The following is a 27,726-nucleotide window of genomic DNA, read 5'->3' as shown; positions in this document are numbered from 1 at the left end:
TCTTCTCTCCTTTACCTCCCAGCTTCTCTTACTCTCAATATCCACCTGAACTCTCCTGACTCCTCAGGGCTTTTCTGACTCCCTCTCCCTTTCCATTCTACCCTCTGGTCCAATGGACTCTGCCGGACATACTTTGGATGCTCTCATCTCTTCTGACATCCCTCTCTTTAATCCTCTCACTACTCCTCTCTCCTGGACTGACCATTTTCTTCTCTCTTCTCACTTGAAGCTTCCTGTTCCCCTGACAATGGCCCATCCAGCACTGCCACCCTCCTTCACATTGATCTGAACCATGAAGCTCTCATGGTGGCAGCCTTTGCCTTCACCTACTCTCCTCCACCTACTCCTGTGGCTGACTCCCATTCTGACACACCCCTTTCCAATATTCACCTTTCCATCTTTAACACTCTTGGCATCCTTGCCCCTGTCATGAAGATCCACCTGAAGCCTATCAAAAAGTGCACTTCCGGTATGACTCCCACCTGGCTGCCCTGAAAAGCAAGTGCAGAGCAGCAGAACGGAAATGGGGAACTTCTTGTTCACCCTCTAACAAACTGGCCTGCCGCTTACTCCAAAGGCAATGTAGACTCTCCAACCTTGCTAAAAAAGAGTCTACATTCAAGCCCAAATCTCGGTGGCATCTAATAACACAGCCAAACTTTTCAAAATCTGCAAGGAGCTGGCCAATCCTACTGCAGTATCTTCCTCTACCACACCCACCCAGGCCCTCTGTTCGACCCTGGCCTCTCATTTAACCACTAAAGCTCAGAACATTCTGTTCTCACTCTCATCTGCTCCCCTCCCTCCCTCTACCTCTCTCAGGCCCTCCGAGGCCACCCCTCCTCCTCTCCCCCCTCTCTTCTGTCACACCTGATGAGGTTTCCAGAAAAATTTGGTCTATGAAAGTCTCATCCAAACAGATGTCTGTCAGCCCATCCAGATCCATTAAGGACAACATTGACTCTCTCGCTTCAGCCTTGGCCGATCTCTGCAACCAATCCTTTGCTACTGGAGTTTTCCCCACTCCTCTCAATCACTCCCTTGTGCACCCCCTGCTCTAAACGCCTTCTGCTGACCCCTCCATCCCAGGAAACGATCGCCCTATTTCTATCACTCCTTTCCTGGGCAAACTCCTGGAGAAACTAGCTATCTACCAGCTAACCTTCCGCACTGAATCAGTTGGTTGTCTCCATGACCATAATGAGCAGCCAGAGGAACAGAAACTGCTCTCCTGAACATCGGATGAAGATGTGCTCTCTAACCTTGACTCTATATATCCCTCTGTCCTCATCCTCCTTGACCTTTCTTCTGCTTTTGACACAGTGAACCACAGCATCCTGATCACCCGTCTCCGTGATACCCTGGGGATCACGGATCATGCTCTAGCGTGGCTATCCTCTTTCCTCTTGGACCAACCTTCCCAAGTTGAACTTGGGTCCTTCCTCTCCTCCATCACTCTCTCAAAATTTGGTGTTTCCCAGGGATCTATCCTCTTGCCCTGGTTTTTGAATGGGGAAGAACATGTAGACAATCTCTTTGATGATACTCATTTTTTGGAAACTGTTCTTGAAGAGTTTAGAAGGCTTGCGCATGTTATAGAAGAAGAGGAAATAGAAATAATTGGACCCAAATTGAGTAACAAAGAGGGGTTATCTGAAAGTGAAAGAGTTTGTTCCCTGAAGTGGTCAGAAGCAGGCACTCATCTCTCAAAAGGAAGAAGAAAAGCCAAAAAAAAGGAAGCAAAAAAGAAAATCAGCACAACGTCTTATCCGATTACCCTTCGATAGAATCGAAAAAACTGTCCAGCGAATAAACAGAAAGGGAAGGTTCCCACGAGTGAAGAACATGAAAAAAGTAAACAAAAGGCAACATCAAATCAGGAAGACATTCAAGTCATAGAAGAAGAGGGAAAAAGTCAGATCACAGAAAATAGAAATTCGAAAACTGTTTGAAAAATAATGGAAGGGAACAAAGGACATCTATGACAAGAGGAAATGTGGGTAAAGAGCTTAAAGCTATATCTAATGACAAGGAAACTCTGAGGAACAAAAAGAAAAATTGGGCAAGTGTAGGACAACAAACAGATCTAATAGGCACTGTTGCAGAGGCGCAACATACCTTGGGCGCAGGAGGTGGAAGCACGAGAAGTCCATTAGAAGATACAAAAGGAAAAAATAAGACCAGTGCCACTAAAAGCTGTCCTGCGCTAAAAGGTCCCCCGTGGGCCACAATCTTCTTGGGGAAAAGAATGATAAGCTCGCCCAAAAAGATTGTCAATGGAAAAATGGAATCCAACGTTAAAATTGCACCAATTTTCCTAAAGCAAGCTCCTCAGAAAAATTCGATTGAGCCAATAGTAGCAGAAATTTAAAAAAGTGGACAAGGGAAAACAAAGGAAATACCAGAAGAATCCGAAGAAAAAGTAGTAGATAACCAAAGACGGTTCTCTCTAGAAGAAGTATCCGAGTATAAGCCAGAGGAAGTTGAGATGGAAAAACAAGACTATGCCGTTCCTACATTGTGGCTTAAGGCATTGAATACAATTCTTCAGTACTCGTCTCTATGTAGGAGGGCCATCTTGAACTACTTCAAAAACGTTCCTAACCTGTACCTTTTTGCTACTGAAGACCTTGAATTTGTAAAATTCCCAAGCAAAAATAACAGGCAATTAGTAGAAGTGGCCTTTACATCACAAAAAGCTTGGAAAGCAATAAAAAACAATGCAAAAGAACTGGAGAAAGTGAGTCTGCAAGTGTTCGAAAAACCTCAGGGGCAGGGCACAAATGAAGATGAAAATGAGAAAGTTGACTGCAAAGAATTAACTTCCCGTGCTGTGAGAGCACCAAACAAGAAGGCAGGAGGACTCTCCCAGGGAATGTCTGGAGACATTAAAGCCAACACACTGGCAGCATTGCCAGAGATACTTACACAGGTACTCCAAAAGCTAGGATTGGGCATCAGAACCTTTAGGCAAGATGCTATTGAAATAAGTTAGAACACCAACGGTCCGAATACATTTACCGCAAGCAGCAGAAAAAAAGCCCTCTTTTTTGAGTCAGATGTGATTCTACTTCAAGAAACTTGGCACACACATCCAATCGTAATAGAGGGCATTACAATATTTACAATACCGGCTCTTCAGAAATCAAAGGGCCGGCCATCATGAGGACTGCTGCTAGGAATTAACAACTCATTGGGTAAGGAGGTTATACTCTTACACAGCGCAAGGGAGGGCATTCTAGCATGCAAAGTAAGGATTCCTACCTTGGAAGGGTTTTTCAATCTCATTATAGTTAATGTGTATTGGAACCCAGCTCAAATCAGCCTACAAAATTTTCACCAGGCCCTCTTGTTGGTATTGGAGAAGATTGCATTATTCCATGGAGAAGCAAGTGTGATTCTGGGAGGAGACTTGAATACCCAATGTATTACAACGCAGGGCACAAACTCCACTCTAAAATGGGCAAAAGCATCAAAGATAGGAAATAGATGGGTAGATTACCTGAATACATGGGGACTCAATATGTTGAATGGATCAGTTGAAGACGACAGACCTTCAAAACCTACATGGTCTCGAGGAAGTTCATTTTCCACCTTGGACTATATTTTCATTTCAGAAGATCTGAAATCAAGAGAAATGACTCTGGAGACCATATGGGGGGAGGGGAGTGACCATGCTCGCTTGAAGGCTAATATCAAGTGGAAAATACAACCGGAAAGATATACCCATGATTTGGCCCTCAGAAAAGGTAAAGCACAATTAGTAAAGTATAAGAGAGAGGCAGAAAAACTAAATATCAAACTAAACCAAATCTCTCTGGAAGAGCAAAAAAAGAACTGCAAGCCCGAACGATTTAAACCATTTATCTGGTCTGTCCATCAGCCAACTGCATGAACTGCAGGAAACCTAACCCATCATCAACGTTCCTTCGATGAAGACACCTGGACACAGAAAAGGATCATAAGGAGAGAATGCAGACGATTGAAGAAGAACATCACAAATTCAATAAAATTACGAGAAGAGCTACAAAGGCTCGCAAGAGGGTATAAGCACTGGTCGCAAGCAAGAATAGCTCTCCAACACCAACAGGATAACAAGCAGATGCTTATATCCCTGTGTGCCAATAGTACACAAAACTTCTGGTCAATCATAAACAACCTAGATAAAAAACAAATTGCAACAGCCCGCAATGCAACCTGGTCACAGAAAAGAGCTGGACAGATTACCTCACAAAGAACTTCAGGAATACAACAGAGCCTAAGGAAGAAGAGAAAGATGCTACCCACTGGGAACACAAATTTGACATAAGTTTAATAGAATTCCTCATCTTGAGCTCCTCACCTTCGAAGGCTGCAGGACCCAATGGACTAACCTACCAGGTTCTGAAAAACAACGTCAAAACATGGGCAAACCTCTTATATAATCTCTATAAGGAAATAATTGAGACAAAAGGCTTTCCGTCGTCTTGGAAGCAGCAATTGTAATACCATTCTACAAGGGGGGCGATAGATCTCAACCAGAGAATTATAGACCAATCGCCCTCCTCGACATTGAAAGCAAAATATTCATGCAGATCCTCTTGATAGAACTAGAGGACTGGGCGAAGACAAGAAATATCATCTCCAAATTCCAAACAGGTTTTAGGCGGGGCATGTCCACGTCATTAAATGGTTTTGTCTTGAGCCTTTTAGCAGAAAATACTAAAAATCATGGAGAAGGCCCATTATATGGAGACTGGATAGATTTCTCCAGGGCATTCGATCTAGTCAACAGGGAGAAACTCTGGGCAAAACTGAGAGACTGGGGACTGCCAAGAACGCTGTTGGCAATACTAATTGAACTGCACAAAGACACCTCGCTGATGGTAAGAGTAGACGAAGTAGGCCATCTGACAAACTCAATTAGTGTTGAACAAGGTGTGAGACAAGGTTGCTTGGGCGCACCATTCTTTTTCAACCTGTACCTGTCGGGTCTGGGAGACTTCTTGCATTATGGGTCATGGCGAGTCCAAAACTGAGCTCTACTAACGTCCATTGGCTCGCATATGCTGATGATATTGTCCTGATCGATAGGACAGAAATAGGTTTACAACATCTGTTGAATGGACTAAGCAGCTACGTAAAAATTAATGGCCTGCAAGTTAACCCAAGGAAATCCAAAGTCTTGGTGATGAAACATCCTAACAAGCACATCCACTATGGAAAATGGCTCTTTGAAGGGGAAGCCATCACAAGAACAGATGAGCTGGTGTATCTGGGGTACATGGTATACTCCTCACCATCAACCAACAAAATAGAAATGGAAATAGGGCTGAAGGTGGAGAAAGTGGTACCCCAGATGAAAAAGGTCTTCTATGGCCTTTGTAAATTCTCAATTATGCCACTACTAACATTCTATGTCGCAAAAATAATCCCGGTCATACTGTATGGACTGGAGGTTCAACCGTTATTATGGGATATAGACTGGCAAAAAGTGGAAAGCCAACTATGGAAAAGAGTCCTGGGCTTGCCTAATTGTGTACCCATGGCAGTTCTAAGATTCAAACTTGTTCTAAAATCATTGCAGCAATAAGTGGCCTGGAGACTTCTCTCACTATACAGATTAATAATAATCCCACAAAGCAACTCGCTGTATGAGGACATAAAGCAACAACACCAGTCGGATAAGTCCAAGATTCTGAAACAGCTGGAAGAAAAAGGGATGAGAAGTCTGATAGAGGCAGACCTATCGGTGGAGACACTTAAAGAAAACCCCCAGAAAATAAAAAAAGAAACAGAAATAATGGATTGGATAAAACAGGGCTGGAAATGCGACTCGTAAAAACAAAGAACAGCTTCCCAATCATAGACAAAAAATTAGGTGAAGTACCTAAATAGCCACAAAAACATCCAGACAGTGAATCAAGAAAAGTCTTCCTTCGAGCACAGCTAAATTTAATACACACAGGCGAAATATTGAATGTGAGAGGGCAAGGTCATAATGTCCCCGCCTTCTGCAATACTTGTGTAGATCCGAATAAACAAAATCTGCAGCATCTTCTTCAAGAATGTAAAGGGACTTGGGACATAAGAGTAATGTACTTTTCGAAATTCGTAAATAAAATGGAGTACCTGCTCTCATAACATTTTTGGAACCTCTTGACATCAGGTCACAATACTGCCTTAATAATCGCAGTAGGTCAGGTGCTAAAAAAGATCGGCGGCAGACTGTGACCACCGCTCCAGAAGAAAATGAAGGGTAGCTGTGGGAGGAGCAAGAACATTCCCCCTGCAACCCGCACTAAGGGGCTCTTGGAAAGACAAAAGGGGCTGAAAAAAAATACTAGATGCTGCATTTTGGGCCTGTTGATTAAGCGTCTTTAAAAAGGAAAACTGGAAAAAGAATTTTATTTTAAGTAATTGCTTCTTTTTGTGAAGGTCTAATTGATCAAAACAAATAAAGAATAATGAATGTCTATCTGGCCCCCGTGGCCTGCCTTATCTCTACCTTTTCCTACAACTTTCAGTGTCATACAGATGACATGCAGCTCTCTTTCAGGCTACCCAAGGCCTCCTCCTCGCTCATCCCTGACTGTCTCTCTGCTATTCAGGCATGATGCGCTTCTAATGGTTAAAGCGCTATATAAATCTAATAATAAATACAAAAATACAAAAAAATACAAAATAATGATCTCCACCTTAATGTTAGTAAGACAGAGATCCTTTTCATTGGTACCCCTGCTCCTGCTTTTCCCCTTTCACTCTGGCCAGCCTCCCTTTGCCCTGTGCCCTCACCCTCGAGTGAGGCAGAAAACCGTAGGGTCATCTTCGACTCCACTCTCTCCTTCTCTCCACACATCACAAAAATCTCCAGAAAGTCCCATTTCCAACTGCACCTCCTCTGAGGTATTCTACCTTTTCTCACCTTCCCCCAGAAGTTCACTGTCTCCAGAGCCCTGGTTCTCTCTAGGGTTGACTATTGCAACAGCCTCTTTCTCAATCTACCTAACTCTACCCCGCACCCCCTGCAACTCATCCAAAACAGGACCGCAAGACATATCCTTGGACTAAAGCCTAGGGACTGCATCTCTCCGGCTCAGAAAGCCCTCCACTGGCTCCCGGTGGCTGCAATGATTAAGTTGAAGACCCTCTGCACCATCCACAAGGCTTTCTGGGGCCGGGCCCGTACTATCTCCAATGCTCTCTTCCTAATTACCTTTCTTCCAGAGCCCTCCGCTCGTCTACTTCCAATTCTCTGCGGGTAAGTCGCTTCTCGAAGCAGAGACTGGGTGGTAGATCTCTTTCCTCTGAAGGTGCCTCCCTCTGGAATGGCCTCCCTGCCACTCTCCGCCTTGAGCTGGACCTCCTTAAGTTCCAGAAGCTCCACAAGACCTCCCATTTCTCCTTTTACTTCTCTCTGCCTCTCCCCTGCTAACCTTTCCCCTCTTCCTTTTCTCTCTGCCTTCCCTCTGCTATCCTTCCCTTTTTCCTGCTCAGTTACATTTACTGGCTGCCTGATGCTCCCCTGAGCCATATAGGACACCTGCCCCCCTCCACTCCCCTGTCCAGTCCCTAGCATTTGCCTCTGGGCCCTTCTGCATTGCCACCTGGCCTTCATTTCACTTCCAAGGCTTGTTCCCAGGGCACTGTTACACTGGATGCAATTCTCCCCTTTCTCACCCCTGCACTTCTTGTCTGTGCACTTGCACTATCTAAATGATATTAGGCCTAGAAAGATTGTTTGTCTTGTTCTCCCCTATTTTCCCCTCCCTGCCTGGTTGCGCCTTGAAACACTTGTGTATAGGTGCGTTATAAATACCCTATATATCAATCGAAGCATGTAAAGCAAAATAAGTCAATAAATGAAGTCTGTGCTGTTTATGAGATTTGGGTGAGGCATGAATATGTTGACGAGAAGAGGAGAGGCTTGATCCTTTGGGTACTCTGCATGCCAGTTAAAAGGACATGATTTGAAAGGGGCCCTGAGAGTTCTTTCTGTTCTCTCTGTGAGGAAGGATGCAACCACCCTATGGGGGTTTCCATGTATCCAAATGTCCTACAGTCTTCTTATAAGGATCTTGTGACAGTTGGTGTCAAGTGCGTCATAGATGCCCAGAAGCAAGAGCGCACTGATTGCGTTGTTGTCTGCATTGTTTTTATCATGTCCAAGTCTGAATACATCATGTTTTGTTTTCCTCTCATTGTACTCAATTCATGTTTTCATGGGGGAGGTTGGTGGTCTTGGTATATTCTCAACGCGGTTTAATAATGAATATCTTGAAGATTTCGCAGATCAAGGGAGTGTTCGAGATTGGGTGATACATTTCTGGGTCATGTGGGCCAGCCTTCATTTTTTTGTGGAGAGGTTTTAATGAAGGCTGTTTTGAAGGCGAATAAGGCCGTCCCCTGCTTAATGGAGGCATTATCTAGAGAACCTGCTATTTTGCTGACTTTAAATGTGGAAAGCAAGTCCTTGGTGGTAAAAGAGTGCAAAGCACTTTATGATGAGATAGACTATTTTGTGTGTATTGCTTCCCTAGTTGAGTAGGGTACTGTTGTTCCTTTCCTATGCAGGTGGACTTGGATTATTTGAATTTTGTTGTTGAAGTGTGTCACGATGGAGTCACAGAGTTGTTGCATAGGAGTAGGGGTCATGTTACAGGGTGCATGGTTCTTGTGTTCTTCAGTGATTTTAAAGAAATTCTAACTGTGCTGTTCTTATTAGATACAAAGTGAAATAGTGTATTTTGCTTTGGTAGTGTCTCCGCTCTAGCATTGCAAACGCTGGTTGTAGGACAGCTTGTCTTTTGTTAAGTTGCTTTTTCTCTAGATTTTCTCAAACTTCCTGTTTTCTTTTTTGATGCGATTCAGCTTGGGCATAAAACAGTTTGAAACCTGTTTCTTCTTTGAGTGTCTGAACGTTTTTTCTTTTGTGCTATACTTTCCAGGGCAATATTAGCCCAGTTTTCAATTTTAAGTTGGTCATGTGGTTTGCTGGTCTTAGTTTCAGTTATAAACTGGGGTTTTGCTCCTTCACAATTATCGAGTAGATTGTCTAGGTGGGTGTTTTTACCTGATCAGGTTAACTTTGGTTGTCCTTTGAGGAGTTTAACAAGTATTTGCACTTTATAAAAGATGGTGAATGGGATATAAAGGTGGTCTCTCCACAGTATGTAACTATGGAGAAAACAGTGGTCAAGGTTTTGTTGTAGAAAATACCATCTATGAAGTGTTAAGATGTGTGAGTAGGTCTCTAGATGAGTTGTTTGTGATGAAACACACCACGGTTTGCAGAGACAGGCTTTCGGATTTGTCTGGTGAGGTAGTGGAATATAGACAGATTAGCGACCAAATCAGAAAAGTTATCTGTGAAAGAAGGATTGTAGGAAGGTGGTATGTATGTGAGAAGGAAGTTAGTGTTGACATGTGTGAGTGTGAGCATATAAAGAAGAAGGATTTGCAGTCTGGGATATTACCAAAGTTTGGAGAAGTAACTTTAATGGAGTCGCTACGTATAAGTGTCAGTCCTACACCTCTCCCATCTGTCATGTTGGCAAGTTTTACACATTTACACAGCTTAATTGTAGCCTACATTAATGGTTTCATATATGACTGCCGAATGATGCCCTGGAAGCCAGGTTTCAGTGATCAAAAGTCGTTATATTTTGGACTCACATGGAAGATCATATATGTCAGATGAGTGTTTGAGGAATTATTGCATGTTGATGAGGAGGTTATCTGGTACCAACCTTTCCTATGTGGGTCCTTGTAGCCAAGAGGTAATTGGTTTGTTCAGTATTTGTGCTGTGGTCATCGGATGACACTTGGTTGTTACCTCTGTCCTCAAACAGGCTCAGTAGGTTCTTCGTGGGATCATGTTGAAGCTCCTCGTTCCAGCGAGGGGTGGCTGTTGGGTGATGTATTGGGTTTTAAACTAAGATCAAAGGAGACTCCTCAAGTCAGATGACTTTTGAAGTCACATGAATCCTGAAGCCACATGCTTCTGGAAATTGGTTCAGTTGGTGGAGTAGATCTAGCAGTCAGAATAGAATTTAGGTTGGTGTGGTTTGTACTGTTTTTTTTTTAAAATGTTTTTATTGTGCAGTTGCTTAGACAAATCTTTAGCACATATCAAAATATTAAAATACACATTTCAGAATTACCAATTAATACAATTAATTACATGACGTTTCATGGCTAAAAACGTTTACATTTTAAAAACTAATTCAACTATTAAACATTCACCAAAAAAATCACAATTGCATGGATATCCATAAGAATGGGCCCCAAGAAGCAATACATAAGAACAACCTCTGCAATTAAATACAGAATATACAAATAGTAAAAAGATCTATTATTGCTTTCCCCAAGTTTGCAAGGCAGACCATCAGTGAAACAATGCATAAATGAAAAGGCATCAATGTTAAATTGCGACTGCAAATAGGGCCAATGCCTCCTTCCAGATGTAAAAGGTTGCTGAGGTTATGACAATGATTCTGCCCCATAAATTTCACTCGAGAATTGATCGGTCACAATAAATTCCTCATGGTCAACCAGCCCCTGGTATCCCTTACAATATTGTTACTTTAGGATTGCACAGGAGGTTAAAACATGGCGATTGGTTTCAACTGGGGCGTGACACAGGTGACAGAGTCCTTCATCATACAGAATTTTGAACAAATAGGTACATGGAGACACTTAATGGAAACCTTGCAAGCAATATTCACGAAATCGTTTTTCCCATGCAATTCCGACAGATTGTCAGATCTATCCCAGTCTCTGGTTTTGTTTTTGAATAGAATCAGGGCATTGGGATGAGTCCAGCATCCGTTTTGCAGACAAGGCTATGTTATCAAGGTGTGATAATGCATACCTTTGTAATTCCTGCAGGAAGGCGTTAGGACTCTCTTCCTGCATACCTTGGGCTTTAAGGCCCAAGGGGGTACTAGTATCAGTGTGCATAGACAACAATAGCAGAAATAACTTGCTGTGTTGTAAAGGCCACCAAGCCCTAATTGAAGTGAATCCCAATTCACACCTTAATGCCTGGACTGGTACTGTGCCAGGGACCACCAGCATAGAACAAAGTATTTTCCACTCTATTCTTTCCAGCCACTCCACATGTCGATCATATAATGCCTACAAACCATAGAGTATCCCCGGAATGATGCTGGTACGATAAATGGCTAGCAGACCCTCCATGTTGTTTCCACCTTTCCTGGCTACAAACATTTTAATGACCAGCCACTTTTTCAGGGCTTTATGTATAATATAATCGTCATAAAAGGTGAGTGCAGGACATAATTTCTTCGGGGAGCCCAAGTTTACATAGCTATCAACTACTTCTAAGGTGGTGTGGGCCAATTTCCCAAAAAAGTGAGGTTTTCTTGTAGATCTGCTTCCAATGACCAATATTTTCGATTTGGAACGTTTTAATTTCCATGTGGTTAGTGGTCGCAAAGAGAGAGAGAGCATCGGTAGAATGTTGGAGTCCTATTGGGGTGTGATCTAAAAGCACGGTATCGTCGGCATAGGTCAGCCATGGAGTAAGTTCACCTTCTATACAGGGGGCGAGGGGAAGTGCACACAGTTTTCATTACATCATCCATGTCAGAGACATATAGATTGAATAATAGGGGTGCGAGTAGCGGGTTAGTGACCATGGGTCGAGTAATGGCCCCATCCTTATTTAAGGGAATAACAACTGAAGTGTCCCTATACAGCGCTTTTCTGCAATATATGGGGTCCAAAACCCAGCATTTCAACTTACTTCATAGCAATGGGCACGAGACGTAGTCAAACGCCTTAGTGTAATCAATGAAGCAGAGATAAAGTCTTTTGTCTGGGTGTCTATATACTTCTGCCATGACCTAGCAAAGGGCACATATGTTGTGAGATCTGCTCTGAGTCCTTCTAAAACCTATTTGGAATTACTTCTGAAGCCCATTCTCCTCTGCCCACCCATTACTTTTTTGTCAGAATCAGTGAGGCAAGTATTTTGGAACTCGAGTCCAACATGGCCAGTAATCTATAATTGGAGGGGTCCACCCTGTCCCCCTTTTTGAATACAGGGACTAGAATGGACTCCCTCCAACTATCTGGAGTTCTGGCACTGGCATATCCATTGATATAATTGGGATAGAATAGTTGCCCAAAAAGATGGATGTGCCTTAATGACAACATTTGCGATTGAATCAGGGCCAGAGGCCCTAGACGCTTTCAATTTCTTTATGACATTTAATATGTTGTCAGCCTCGAAACCTGTGGTTGTCCCAAACACAAATCTGTGAGTTTCCACCATGGGTTCGCCAATTTATCATCGTAGTATAATTCCATAATATGCCCAGTCCATTTCTCTTCTGCTATAGGGTTAAGTGCTGTAGGGGTATTGCCGGCAAAGGCAGTTTCTGCAGTTTGAACAAATCCTTTAATTGTCGTTAGCCTTTAATATTCTAAAAATATATTTCCAGTTACAGTATTGGTTTCTGTTATTTCCTAAAGCAATGGGTTGCTGCCATCGGGTGAGAGTTGGCCATTTGATGCTGATGCTGGGAGTTCTTTCAGGAGGCATCTGAAGATGTAGGCCCTTACTTCTCTTTCGATGGGTAATAAGGATGCCCCAAGGTCCCTTTTTGATGGGTTTGTAGGCATTCTGTAAGCAGCCTCCACAGCTTTCCTGCTTCTTAATTCAGCTCTGAGACTGCTCTCCTTCTGTGTTAGAGATATGATGTGGTATTGCTTTATGAGATTTGCCAGTGTATTGAGAGTTCCGTGAGGTATGTGAGGTTTCCCCGATAATATCCTCCACTTATCTTGGAGATGATTAGTTCAGTTGGTAGCTCTTGGGCTTGCCGGTGTAAGTGATTTCAATCCAGCACACACCTAAGTCAACGCCTAGCGTGTAATGCACAACTGAAATCTTTATTTATTGTTGTCTAAAAGTTCTTTTTTTCTGAACGATGTACCACTCATATCACGCCCCTCTCCTGGAAACCCCCGGTCACACTGAACCAGGAATCAGGCTGGTTTGCAAAGTTAAAATATTTATTTTATGTATTCACAATTTAATCATACTATGTTTTAATGGGTACAAGGAGTAATATTTGAGCAAAACAATTCAGCACAGAAATAATACTTTAGTGTGTGTAGATCAAATAACACTGTGGTTACTAGTTCCCCCTGCACACAACTCAACCCCCCCAACAGACAATGTAAAGAGATAAGAAGAGAGAGCAGGTATTCAGGAATGGCAGAATTCAAACAAAATGCCAATCCCAATTTTCCCCAGCAAACACAAGAGAGAAACGGAATTGATGGGCAAGCTATCAAAATGGTTTTTAAAGTTATCTGAGAATGGAATGTGCAAAAACACTAAATATGGTCTAAATTGCTGAAATTGTTTAAATTCTTATGGGAGCTGCTTTGGATAGTTGCACAAAAACATTAGCAATGATTTGATACTAAGAAACAATGTGAACCTTAAAATTAAGGTCGGAAGCAATCAAAAGCTGTTTTACACGTGTCAGAAATTCCCTAAAACTAAATCCGCAGCAAACTTTTCAGTGCGCGGTAATCGCGATTACAGGAGAACTATATGGATTTGGAATGCAAATTAAAGCTGTGGATGTCAGCCACAAGCAGAAGTTGAAATGTTGTTTCTAGCACAAAGATTGAGGAAGTTATGAACGTTTTGGTGGAGGGCGTTTTTCGAGTTAGGTGCAAGAATGGAGAACAGAAATGCACTTTTACAATGACAAAAAGGATTTCTTACACTATGTTAAAGACTACCAAAAGTATAATGCCACACAGGAAGGTCATTCACGGCCGATCATAACAGTTAAGGTGTGATACTTTACTTTCTGTTTGGTTTGGGAATTACTTTCTTAATCAATCAATAGGAAGTTAGGGTTTAGGAACACATATGAGAGAAGAGTCCACGCAAAGATAGTTCTAACAATACTGACTCGGAAAGAAAGAGAGAATAGGTTTAAGATAGGGATTAACTAAGCACGGTACATAGGCTAGTGACACAGTTCTATCTATAGATACTCACTAGATGTGTTTCAAATGGAACCGTCAGGATTCTGGTCAGGGATTCTGGTCAGGACAGACTGCTGGGCACATCGGATTGGCAGCCTCAAGGCGCTCGGGACACCGCACGGCACAACTGGACTGGATCTTTTGGTTCTGATGATAATTATTTTCAGCAGGCAAGCAGTACAGCACAGCCCGGCTGTATGTTTGATGTTCCCCTTAAGGGTTGAATCAAAAAGACCGAAAACAAAAGGGTCGTTTTTTTATTTTTATTTTTTTAATTTAATTTCTTTTTTTGGGGGGAGGTCCCCCCCAAACCAGCTTTTTTTGTGGTAAAAATCTCTTTTTTTTCCTATACGTAAACCCAAAAAAATACATATATTTAAAAAAATAAATTCGAACCTTTTGTTTTCGGCCATTTGACTCGACCCTATGGCATTCGATCCTTTTGGATTCGAACCTTTGACCGGACACCCTAATGGAAAATGGTTCAGTTATATAATGGGCCTTTCTGCTTTGCCAAGTTTCTGGAGTTTGGAGCAAGTAAGATGGATAATTCTGCAGAAGGGTGCTTCGCCAGCATTCAGATAGTGGGTGAATCTGTGTGTCCCTTTGAGTGCTGAGCTGTCTCTATTATGTTTATGATAAAGGGGTGTGTGTGCTGGTTTATCCTAAGCTCGCCCCTTTGACAGGGATTGGTTAAGGTCTCCTCTCTTCCTTGATAGGAGGAGAAAAACAGGGTGTCACCTTCCTGGTGTGGGTTTATGAGGCTTAGAGTCCACCCCTTGCCCCTTGAACACAAAATCTACTTTTGGTACAATACATATTTCCACATGTGCGACCTCTGTAACAACCACATATATAGATCACATATTTTGAGTAGCAGATACTCCTCAAAACCCTGTCGATGTAGGATCTTGTGTCTGCTTTCCACCGAATTTCACCCTTTTTATCAGGAACACAATGTCCAGTTTATCAGAAAATTTGTACAAGTGTGCGCGTATAACATGGGCATAAGGGTATAACGTTTCACACTTCTAGCTATAATACATTTGATGTAATATCACATTTTCCACCGTTTCTTCCCAGAACATGCCACAGGGTTCTGGCACCTTTTCACCCGTGCATCTAGAAATTACATTAACAATGCTGTTAGTTCTATATTTTCCGCAATTATACATAGTTATATGTATTTAAACAAAATGTTCTTTGTGAATGTTCAGCCACAGATGGCTATTTGTCTCCGTCTCCTTCTGTCGCCCTGCAGTTCAAAAACAGCCTCCTCCCTATTTCTCCTGGGAAGAGGCCATTTACGATCCTTCACACTTAGCCTTTCCTTTAGCTGGAGGAAGTCCATTGTCTTCTTTTGCCTCTGTAGCCCAAATTCTTCCCCCACCCTATAATTATCGCCTAGGTGTGATTTCCTGGTGGAGAGAAGCTGGAAGGAGAGCTGTTATTCCAGTTTGGGTGGCTTTTAGCCAGGCTTAAATTTAAATGTTAATTCTGTTACATTTTTCCTTGGCTTAAAAACAAACTTGTGATTTCAACTAGCAGCTAGAACACTTATTTCAGATTCTAAACCATGGGATTAATAATTACAACATAGGTTACTCTAAGGAACAGGCCACTTAGATTTCCAACCTTTGATTTCAGATGATACAGGTTTTAAAGTTTATCATGCAGGCTTCTGACAGCTGTCATTCGGCGGCCGAGGGTACTGCGCCCATATTTTGACAGATTCCACAGGCAGGCCACTTTTGCTGTGGATGTTTCTTTGATACTTTGAGCTTTTCAGTACATGGTCTGTTCACAATGATTTCTTGAACTAAGTGAATTGTAGCACCCAGCAAGAATTTTGGATGTTTAAGGGTGTTTTGTGCCGGCATTCTGCCATTTCAGCAACCAAGAATAAGGATTTAAAGCAAGATTTTGGGGTTTCTTTTAGCAGAACACTGCTTGTCCCTCTGTACTCCGATTTCACTTGTTGTGGAGCCCAGTGACATGATTCCAGAGTGAGATCTCTGTTCCACCACTGACAACATGCGTGGTAGATTGGGCAGCCATCTTTTTGTGTTTTGCAAAGCGCGATTTTCAGAGGTTTTAGCGCGCACCAGGGTTTTGCGGCCATTTTGATGTTTCTGGCACCATCAGAACACAGTGATGCCGCATGGCAGAGCAACAGTGGGTCAAGACAAGACATCCCACACCGGACTTGGGCCAGCAAGGATGGAGCTAGCCTGTGACAGTCTCGAAAGGTTGTTCTGGTGGTTTATTCTGCTGCAGTATTGGATAAGCCATATTGAGGGGTGCATGTAATGAACTATCAGGCCCTGTGTGCTGTGCAGATTAATTATTATTATGGAAAAGCTCCTTGTTCACCAGATAATTGACTAAGGAGTGTTTTTTGGATTTTTAAAACTAAGTCTTGGTATGCAGCAGTTAGTCTAATTGTGTAAATTAAATCCAGCTATCCAAGGTGGTTCTAGCTATGCAATAATTGGTCTGATTGTGCTGTGAGTAGATTGGATATGCAACAGTGAGTTTGGCTATGTGAGGGTAAACATGCATTGCAAGCAGTTGTTCTGAATGTGCAATAAGAAAATTTGGCTCTGCAGGATACGTCTGTCAGCTCAACAATATATCTGAATGGGCGGCAGACAAGCTGATTATGCAACAACCACTTTGGCATTTAAAATTCACATCGGGGCTTGCTGCAATTAGTCTTATTGCGTACCACACAAGTCTATTCATCTAATGTTTTGGCTTTGTAAAGTTAGGTCTGGCTAAGCAAAAAAGAATTTGAATGTGGAGTACTTAAATATGGCCTATACATGTAGGTGAGTCAGGCTCTGCAAATAAGTCAACATGGCTGAGCAAGCTGTAGAGCTAGCTATGTAGCGATTGAAATTGAAGCAGATCAGAAAAACTCTAAAATGTGGTTCTTTCAACAATACCAGCCTGACAAAAAAAAATCTCTTTATGAAATGCCAAGCCCAATGCTGGCAGTCTCCTACTATAAATCACTCTGTTGCTTGTGTGCTACATTTGCGCTATAAGCAAGACAATAACATTAGTTAAAAAATATGAGTTTGGCTATTATGACAGGGTCTGGGACAGAAAATGAATGGAGAGTGAGAAGGGACTGCAGGGGATCAGGAGGGACACAGAAATCCTTGCAAGATCGGACTTGAAGCAAAACTCACCAGCACATGAAGAAAAATACAAGTAAAATGAGCATCCTGAGCACATGAAGGCTACACTTCAAAGGGAGATTCAAAAGAGGGCAGGGCTATAAGCATTTTTGAAGCCTTACAGGGATATCTTACCCAGAGATTGGTCAAGTATTAATCTGTTATACGGCCCCACTCCTCACCACATTGCCTGTCCTAGTTATTGTCGAGGTCCTAGTGTTTGTCAGAGTCCTATTTCTCATAACAGACAAAAAATCCTAGTATTTATCAAAGTCCTTGTCACAGTTTCTGTCCTATTCTTTTGTTTCCCTAGTCACAGTCCTTTTAATCATTTTAGTCAATCCTCAGCCTCACCAAAGTCCAATTTAAAATCTTCATTACAGTTCTAGTCCCAGTCCAAATCCTCCTGTTCGATTTCCTCACCCTCATCAAAGTGCTTGATCACGAGTTGGGTGGTATCTCGGCTGGGATACCACACTATTTAATTAGCAAAAGTGCCCTTCCGTCCGGCGTTATTACAGTCGGATCACTGGTTGGGTGCTGTTAGTGGTATTACTGCACGGTAATTGAGTCGAAAACTTGCTTTTTTTCTGGTGTGTTTACCCCCAGTTGGGGGTAAACACGCCAGACCCGAGATTGGGTAGACCCTTGAATGCAGCAGCAACACTGCTACCGCTGCATTTAAGTGCTACCGCCCAACTCGTGATCGGGCATAAAGTCTTAGAGCTGGACCCTTTCTCAGCCATAGTCCCAGTCATTGTCTCATCTTGGACCTAGCTCTCATCACAGTCCTAGTCCTCATCACAGTACTGGTCACAGTTCTTGTACCGTGTCATATTCTTAGGTTCTCAATACAGTCCTAGTTCTTGTCACATTCACAGTACATGTCACAATCTTAGTTCATGTTGCAGTGTTAGTTACAGTTCTTGTCCTGATCACAGTGCTATATCCAACCCTAGTCACAGTTTTAATCCTAGTCACAGTCATCATCACAGTCCTCATCCTAGTCCTCTTTACAGTCTAGACTTAGTCATCCTCACACCTCAGGTTCTTGTCACAGTTCCTAGTTTTTGTCATATGTCTAGTTGCCTTCAGAGTGCCAGTCTTCATCATAGTCCCAGTCCTCATCACTGTTATACAGTTAGTCCTTATCACAGTTATCGTCCTTGTTTAATTTCCCAGTTCTTGTCACAGTCCTAGTCCCATTGACAGTCCTAATCCTGGTCCTCATCTGAGTTCAAATCCTCATAACAGTCCCAGTCTTTGTCACAATCCTAGTTCTATACCTAATTACAGTTCTATTCACATTTCTAGCCCTCATCACATTCCTAGTCCTTGTCACATATATAGTATCTCTGTCATAGTCTGTCCCAGTCAGTCTCACAGGCATAATCAGCCAGTCTCAGTAATAGTCAGTCTATCACTCATTATCACTCCCAACCACAAACGTGTTCAGCTTCCCTGTCTCCCACTCTGCCTCTTATAGTTTCTTTCTGGCTGAGTCCCTCTCTCTTTCCATTCTCTGGCACTCTCTTATCGGTTCATACATCTGGGTAATTTGGGTTTGAAGTTGTTCTTTAACTGTATTGAGGATATCATGCTTGATGGTACCTAGAGCAACATAATGTTATGGGCTGCTGTACAGTAGTAGACTGTGCAGGCTGTAAACTTCATACCTCAGCTGCCAAATGAAACACTTACTAGTAGTTTATCAACTAGCAGAGACTAACAGCTCAAGTAATAATAATCATGTGATGACCAGCCCTTCAGCTTACATGTTCTTCGAGCTGGACCCCTTCTTTAAGGGGCCAACACAAATTCATGCTTGTAAACAGATAACACAATGTGCGACCACAAAAGCCCAAACTACTGGCTTTGCCAATGCTTGTTTGACACATTTTATTAGCCTGCTTTTGGAAGCTGGATATAACGCATATACTTTGGTTATGATTCAGTGTGCTACTCTTGTGGCCGGCTGAATGTTTTCTAAACATCGAAAAAGGTACACTGACCAAGCTACTGTGATTAACGTATATAAATGCTGGACATACACAACTGTATTTCGGTCTCACCTGATTTTGGATAAGTGATTACAAATACATCACTGTCTCTGACTTGAAAATCTTCAAGAGAATCTATATATTCAGGTGTAACAGTGCCTTCGAGAAAATAGGCTCCTCTATGCAAAAACAGCTTGCGATTAGCTATATGGTGTACTGCCTCCTCCATAATTGAAGAAGCTGCAATGCAAAAAAAAAGATAAGCAAAACAATCAATACAAAAGGGGTCACTTTTATACAAATATCACAACACAAATAAACTCTTCTCTAGTCATCTGATATCTCACAAGCACAGTGTTATATAATATAAAAGAGATGTTTTCCTGGGTTGAAAAATATCAAACTCTCTTTGCAGTGCGTTAAGCTGTGCACAATTTAATGTTCCGACTATTAGTAAATGTGTGAGAAACAGATAACATATATTTTCAAGGAAAAAACTTGAGTTGCAGGGATGCTAAAATGAGAACTTAACCCCTGAAATTCAGCTAAAGCCACCATAACTTTGTGACCCCTGTTACGCAGCCTATGACCAGAATGATGACATCACTAATTATATCAACTTAATAAAACTTTGAATAACTAAATATCAATTTAGGCCGTGGTCTCGGACGTGGCCTTTGTTATCGCCAAGGCTGTGGCAACTGCTCATGGCTGAAAGCCATGTCTAGTGGCTGGCTAATATTTAGGCAATAAATCCTGAGGGGGGCCTTGCCCCAGGTCGATCGGGTTATATTGCCATTAGTACCCTGGCCTGTTATACCGGGGTACTAATGGTATTTTTGTTCAGTTACGAGAGGCATTGCATTACGCAGCTGAAAAAAAATCATAAAATGGCCACTGCGGAGTGGGAAAGGTAGTCTGTTTTTCCTTTCTGTGGTGGCCATAGTAATAAAAGAAAATGGCTGTCATGGAAAGGGAAAAGTGACTTTCCCTAGGCATAGTCCCTTCTCCGTTTCCGTGGTGGCCATTTAAAAAAAATAAAAAAAAGTGTTGGCTGAGTGTTGGGTCGTTCATAACACTGCTACCATGCTGCGGCGTATTTGCTCGAGTCTTATTCCAGTATCTAGTTTGTGGAGGGAGAGCTTCCTCACCCACACTCGCCTCTCCCGAAGCCGAGCATCGCAGAGTGTTGACTGAGTGTTAGCTGTGGTGTTAGCCAATGGATACACCTTCAGCAGTGGGCGGTTTACAGAGCACTCGGAGTTAAGTCCGGCTCTTATCACAGCGAGATCAGCGAGAAACTCGCACTATAACTGCGCCAAAATCCTCTAAAGACATAACATCGGAGCCGCCTGACTTTATACCTTAATCATGCACTATTAGTGAAACTGTGGGTGAAGATTATGCTGATAGTATTGTGTTCGTTGAAAGCCAGGACCAGAATCCTGCTTTCTCAGGTACGACACATCACCATTCCTTTGAACCGATGTCAGTAGAAATAAAACTCATCTAACACCCAGCGAAGTTTGTATAATCAGCCCTTCTTTGCATTTAAGCTCAAATGCAAACACGCATACTAAAATATTTACTAACTTTAGTGGAAACTCTTCCCATAATGTACCCAGTGTGGCTTTGGCACCAAGCCTCACAACTAAAGACGCTTGTGAAGTACCCGGGAGACTTAATTGCACACAGCAAACCTTACAGGCCGATTCATGGAATAATTAGCGCGGCGCAAGTGGGCATAAACGTGCGAATCGCAGTGGAATAGCGAAAATCGCAGTGAACGTGCGAAAATCGCACGAAAAGCAGCGCACGTCGATTCATGGAAGGCCGTGCGCGAGAAAACCAGCGGATGTGCGATAAAAAGTGCGCGGCGCACGTTAGCGCACAGGCCATCTAACAGCGTGCGCCAGGTCACAGCGAAAATCGCACAGGCCACAGCGAAAATCGCACATAGCGCGGCGCACGCAATAAAAGTAGGCGGAACACGGGCGTAACACTCGGAATGGGGAACAACTTGCCAAAACGTGGGCGTCACGGGGGAAGTACAGGGCACAAGTGCGCGGAACGCCCACACGCTCGCCTACAACACGTATTCATGGAATAGAATAGGGGAAAAAAGCGCACGCTCAAACCAGCGCACAGGCACAAACACGACCGCCACAAGAAAGGAGGCGGTAGCGTCTCTGCGGCTGTAAGAAATGTGCGCCAAAAGGTGCGCCAACAAATAGCACCTATATACTGCCATGATGAATGTCCCATACTGTGGCCCTCCAGGAAAAATGACGTGCAAAGGGGTACCCACAAACACGGACACCCGCTGACAAAAAATACGTGTGCATGTATACCGGGGTGCGCGGGAAGTGTCACACGCGATTTGCAGGGTACGTGCATCACAGGGGTTCGCGTGAAGTTATTCACGCGATCGGGCCTGGGGGAGCGGGCTACGTGTATTACAGGGGTTCGCGTGAAGTTCCACACGCGATCGGGCCTGGGGGAGCGGGCTTCGTGTATTACAGGGGTTCGCGTGAAGTTCCTCACGCGATCGGGCCTGGGGGAGCGGGCTACGTGTATAACAGGGGTTCGCGTGAAGTTCCTCACGCGATCGGGCCTGGGGGAGCGGGCTACGTGTATTACAGGGGTTCGCGTGAAGTTCCTCACGCGATCGGGCCTGGGGGAGCGGGCTTCGTGTATTACAGGGGTTCGCGTGAAGTTCCACACGCGATCGGGCCTGGGGGAGCGTGCTACGTATATTTCAGGGGTTCGCGTGAAGTTCCACACGCGATCGGGCCTGGGGGAGCGTGCTACGTATATTTCAGGGGTTCGCGTGAAGTTTCACACGCGAATAGCCTGGGCGCGTGAATTTGAGGGGTGCGCGGGAAGTTCCTCACGCGATCGGGCCTGGGGGAGCGGGCTACGTGTATTACAGGGGTTCGCGGGAAGTTCCACACGCGAATAGCCTGGGCGCGTGTATTTCAGGGGTGCGCGGGAAGTTCCACACGCGAACAGCCTGGGCGCGTGAATTTGAGGGGTGCGCGGGAAGTTCCACACGCGAATAGCCTGGGCGCGTGTATTTCAGGGGTTCGCGGGAAGTTCCACACGCGAATAGCCTGGGCGCGTGTATTTCAGGGGTTCGCGGGAAGTTCCACACGCGAATAGCCTGGGCGCGTGTATTTCAGGGGTGCGCGGGAAGTTCCACACGCGAATAGCCTGGGCGCGTGTATTTCAGGGGTGCGCGGGAAGTTCCACACGCGAATAGCCTGGGCGCGTGTATTTCAGGGGTGCGCGGGAAGTTCCACACGCGAATAGCCTGGGCGCGTGAATTTGAGGGGTGCGCGGGAAGTTCCACACGCGAATAGCCTGGGCGCGTGTATTTCAGGGGTTCGCGGGAAGTTCCACACGCGAATAGCCTGGGCGCGTGTATTTCAGGGGTTCGCGGCAAGTTCCACACGCGAATAGCCTGGGCGCGTGTATTTCAGGGGTGCGCGGGAAGTTCCACACGCGAATAGCCTGGGCGCGTGTATTTCAGGGGTGCGCGGGAAGTTCCACACGCGAATAGCCTGGGCGCGTGTATTTCAGGGGTGCGCGGGAAGTTCCACACGCGAATAGCCTGGGCGCGTGAATTTGAGGGGTGCGCGGGAAGTTCCACACGCGAATAGCCTGGGCGCGTGTATTTCAGGGGTGCGCGGGAAGTTCCACATGTGATTTGACAGTGTGGCTCCTCCCAGGTGTACCCTGTACACCCTCCACGGCCCCTGCAGGCAGCCCACACCACAGGGGACTACCCTGCATCCCTGGTCATGTCCCGCAGGCAGCCCACCCAACATGGGCATGCCCCCCAGCAAAGGCACATGTCTCCTTGAACTAATGAACACCAACACATGTCCCCTTGCACCCCCACCCCCCAGCACTGTGGGGCACCTGCCAGCAGGCCCCCACCCATGTCCAACTCATGTCTCCCACCACCCCCAAACCCCAGCCACCAGGGTCACCCTCCACCAGGGCCCCACTCATGTCTCCCACCACCCCCACCCCCCAGCACTGTGGGGCACCTGCCAGCAGGCCCCCACCCATGTCCAACTCATGTCTCCCACCACCCCCAAACCCCAGCCACCAGGGTCACCCTCCACCAGGGCCCCACTCATGTCTCCCACCACCCCCACCCCCCAGCACTGTGGGGCACCTGCCAGCAGGCCCCCACCCATGTCCAACTCATGTCTCCCACCACCCCCAAACCCCAGCCACCAGGGTCACCCTCCACCAGGGCCCCACTCATGTCTCCCACCACCCCCACCCCCCAGCACTGTGGGGCACCTGCCAGCAGGCCCCCGCCCATGTCCAACTCATGTCTCCCACCACCCCCAAACCCCAGCCACCAGGGTCACCCTCCACCAGGGCCCCACTCATGTCTCCCACCACCCCCACCCCCCAGCACTGTGGGGCACCTGCCAGCAGGCCCCCACCCATGTCCAACTCATGTCTCCCACCACCCCCAAACCCCAGCCACCAGGGTCACCCTCCACCAGGGCCCCACTCATGTCTCCCACCACCCCCACCCCCCAGCACTGTGGGGCACCTGCCAGCAGGCCCCCACCCATGTCCAACTCATGTCTCTCACCACCCCCACCCCCCAGCACTGTGGGGCACCTGCCAGCAGGCCCCCACCCATGTCCAACTCATGTCTCTCACCACCCCCACCCCCCAGCACTGTGGGGCACCTGCCAGCAGGCCCCCACCCATGTCCAATCCATGCCCCCCTGCACCTGGGTCCCAACATTCCCCAATCATGTCCGTAATGCCCATCCTCCCCTGCCAAAAGGCCCAACCAACTATCACACCCACCCACATATCAAAGCCAATTACATGTTACACCCCCAATGTAAATAATGCAATTTAACACATGTCTGTCACACACAATGGCTGCAAGTGAATGACAAAACACCCAACATGACATGCCTGAAAGCAATGAGATGATACGACACATTGAAGATTAAAAAAATAATATGTATTGAACAGCAAATAAGAAAAAACACAAAGCAAATCAAACAAAACAAGATGAATGTCCAAGAAAAAATTATGAAAAATTAAAATAAGCCAATCAAGAAGATAATCCTGGGTCCATGAGCCCTACCAAATTAAACCTAACTGACTACTAACTAAAAAGGGAACTATATACAAAAAAGTGGTGCATTGTCCAATCGCAACCCAAAAAAAATTCAAAAAAACAAAGGAAACCTAACCCTAACTATACAACTATATACAAAGGCAGCGGGCTATTCGGACGGCTCACTGGTTGTCGTCATGGGCCAGGGCATCCTCGAACTCCTGGTCAATGGCTTGGAGGCGGGCATGTTCCCTGGCCCCGAGGTCCCGCAGGGATAACGCAGTGTCAAGCTCAAACTCCCTGCGAAGACCCTCGAGGCACTCAGCCCGCCTCAGCGCCCTCCGCATGGAGTCCTCCGCCCTGACCATCGTGAGCCGTTCCTCCTCTGCCCGCTGCCGCTCCGCACCTATCCGCTGGCACAACCTCTCCCACACGGAAGCCACTCCCATTCCAGGGTTCTCCTGCCCTCCGGCCGATGCCTGCACCCCTGATGTTGATGGCCCCGAGCCATGATGCCTCCCACGTTGAGCCTGCTGCTGCCTCCGACGCAACTGCCTGTGCCAGCACGACGGCATCCAGGCTGATGGAAACCACCGACGCCGTCGTGCACGTGCCCTGCCCGATGATGCCGTCACATCCTCCATCTGCTGGGGTCCAGTTGCTCTGGTGTCCACCCCTGCTGGATCTCTGACTCCCGACTGTGGCAGGGATGGGATCCCCACCGAGCTGGCTGCATTGGTCGGGGCAGGTCCACAGGGGGCCCTGGTGGCATCTGGGCTGGAAGACGGCAAGGAGAACGACTGGTGGATAGCCTGCACAGAGGAGGAGAGGGCCGCCACATTGGCCAACACATGCAGGAAACCCCCGAACATGGCCGATCCCAATTGGGCCACGTCGGCACGGTGCACTTCGTGATGACGTGCGTGCTCCTCCCGGGAAGCACGCACGGCATCACGAATCGCAGCCGTGCGCAACGCGACCCCAATCAGGACCTTCTCCGCACGGCCAGGGGTTCCCACGTCCGCAGGTGGAGGGGAGTCAGGTGACATGGACATCCCCTCTACCTGCGGACAGGCCTGGGACGGGGCATCCCTGCTGGTGCATGGTGGTGCACTCACAGGGTCAGGGACAGCGACATGCACAGGCCCCTCCACGGTGACCTGTGCTGCCTCCTGCCCCTGGCCCTGGACTGCACCACTTGCACCAGCAGGGATGCCCCCACCAGGCCCCATGTGTGCCCCAGTGGCGGCCTCCTCCTCCTCTGTGCAAACCACCAACCTGGATGGCTCCTCACCGTCTCCCACCGTAGCAGGCCCCTGTGGGGGCTCACCCACCCCTTCCGCTGCAGCCGTGGGGGCATCCCCGCCGCCTTGCTCCACAGCGCTGTCTCCGCCCTCTTCTTCACTAGCCGCTGCGTAGAGGGAGACAAAGAACACAAGCATCAGGGCACTGTACAATGGTCCCCTAGACAGGAAGCAATAGCAGATGAGCACCACTGTCAAAGTACACTTCCATCATGTCCCTCCACAACACATGGGCCAGTCCAGGCAAAACACACACAGTAACAGGCATGGTGCATGCCATGGACATTTCCATGCATGTCCAATGGACTCTTGAAACATTCAATGATATGTAACTCACATGCATCATGCCCCATGCCCATCACATGCACACACATCACCTCAGTCACATCCATCTGGCCCCAAACACACCAAACACAGCGGATACAAGGGTAATTTTGCTGCTTTACTGAATCTCTGCATTGTCACACACATGTGTCATGCATCCATGGCATGCACAAGTCACAGACACGCAGGTCAGGCACACAGACATGGCTACCATATATGTACCTGGCATCAGCACCCATCCCTCACCCCCACCCATGTTCAGGTACAGAGACTGGCATGCTCTCATGTTCATAATCTGATTAGGGCTCCCCATGCGGCATATCAACACATGCAACAACCATGTGCATCACACATCACTGGTCGCACATGCATTACCATGATGTCCCTGCACACATACATGCATACATGGGCTATGGCACACATACAGGCAAGTATCATAGAACCAGCACACCGCAACATGCCCTGTCTCACACAGTAATGCATGGACACTTACCGCTCAACTCCAGACGGGCCTCCCTCTCAAGGATCTGGGCGTGGAGCGCTGGGCGTACGCGTTCCAGGACCCTCATCTGGATGGTACTCATGCGGCCCCGGCCCCCCTCCACGAGGCGCCGGGCCTTCACAAGGGTCCTGGACCTCAAGTCCTCCCAGCGCTTCTTGATCTTCAGGACGTCGCGGGTTGCCACCCCCTCCGCGTTGATGGCAACCACACAGTCGGCCCAGATCCTCTGCCGTCCTTCCTTGCTGGCGCGGGACGATCCAAAGAGGGCATCATACTGCCCCAGGACATGCTCCACCAGGACACCAACTTCGGTGACAGTGAAGCTGGTGCCCCTCTGCCCCTCTGGCCTGGGGTTGCCACTGGTGCCAGATGTGGAAGTGCCCGACATGGCAACCCCAGAGGCAGGTGTGGGTGGGCAACTGGGTCCTGGGGCTGGGCTGTGGAGCGATGTAATACCAGTCGGGAGTCTTCAGTTCCAGCAGGGGTGGACACAGCAACTGGACCCCTGCAGATGGCTGATGTGCAGGCACCAAATGGCAGGGCACGGTGGCAGCAGGCAGGCAGGCAGCAGCAGATGGCACGTGGGAGGCTGCTCGGGGCACTGGGAGGCAGTAACTCGGCCTTCTGGGCAGGAGCGTGGGCTTCCGTGTGTTTTCGCGTGGCCAGCTTGATACGGAGTGATTTGGCACGTGAAAATCCTGCACGTCAGCGTGAAATCCGAGGAAAGGCCCTTAGCGCGTAAGCGCGTCAGCACGCATACGCGATTCTATTGGACCAGAGTCCCTCAGCGCGTAAGCGCGTCTGTGACGTGACCCGCACGGGTGTTCCCCACTCAGGACGTGATGACGGGGCACACGTGGAGATACTGCACGTCAGAGTGTCATCGCGTGTAATTGGACAAAAGTGCGCGTACACGCGATTGGCCTATGTACGTGTATTTAATGGGTGCGCGGCCACTTACTCATGCAAGTACGTCAGCGAACCTGTATCCCGTGGTGCGTGTGAATTTCCACACGCTATTGGACTGGGAACAGGATTCCAGGGCTGCGCGGGTCACACGCTGTATCCCGTGGTGCGTGTGAATTTCCACACGCTATTGGACTGGGAACAGGATTCCAGGGCTGCGCGGGTCACACGCTGTATCCCGTGGTGCGTGTGAATTTCCACACGCTATTGGACTGGGAACAGGATTCCAGGGCTGCGCGGGTCACACGCTCGCCTAGAACACGCGCTAAGCATAAATTGCGGACTTTAACAATAACAAGCTCAGACGCCAGGATGAACA

The 27,726-nt window shown here is 46.5% G+C and overlaps 1 protein-coding gene across 1 annotated transcript in view; it reads right to left on the bottom strand.

Annotated features, from left to right (window-relative positions):
• LOC138452651 (amine sulfotransferase-like) overlaps positions 1-27,726 on the bottom strand; it is a 401,286-nt gene that overhangs the window by 332,898 nt on the left and 40,662 nt on the right. Inside the window, exon 2 of the mRNA XM_069605019.1 lies at positions 19,277-19,444. Coding sequence (XP_069461120.1) covers positions 19,277-19,433 — 157 coding nt within the window. The 5' untranslated portion in view covers positions 19,434-19,444. The remainder of the gene's footprint in view (positions 1-19,276; positions 19,445-27,726) is intronic.

Source organism: Ambystoma mexicanum, chromosome 4p, assembly GCF_040938575.1.
Source record: "Ambystoma mexicanum isolate Mex_15411 chromosome 4p, UKY_AmexF1_1, whole genome shotgun sequence".
Taxonomy (NCBI): Eukaryota; Metazoa; Chordata; class Amphibia; order Caudata; family Ambystomatidae; genus Ambystoma; species Ambystoma mexicanum.
This window is presented reverse-complemented; position numbering and strand designations above follow the sequence as displayed.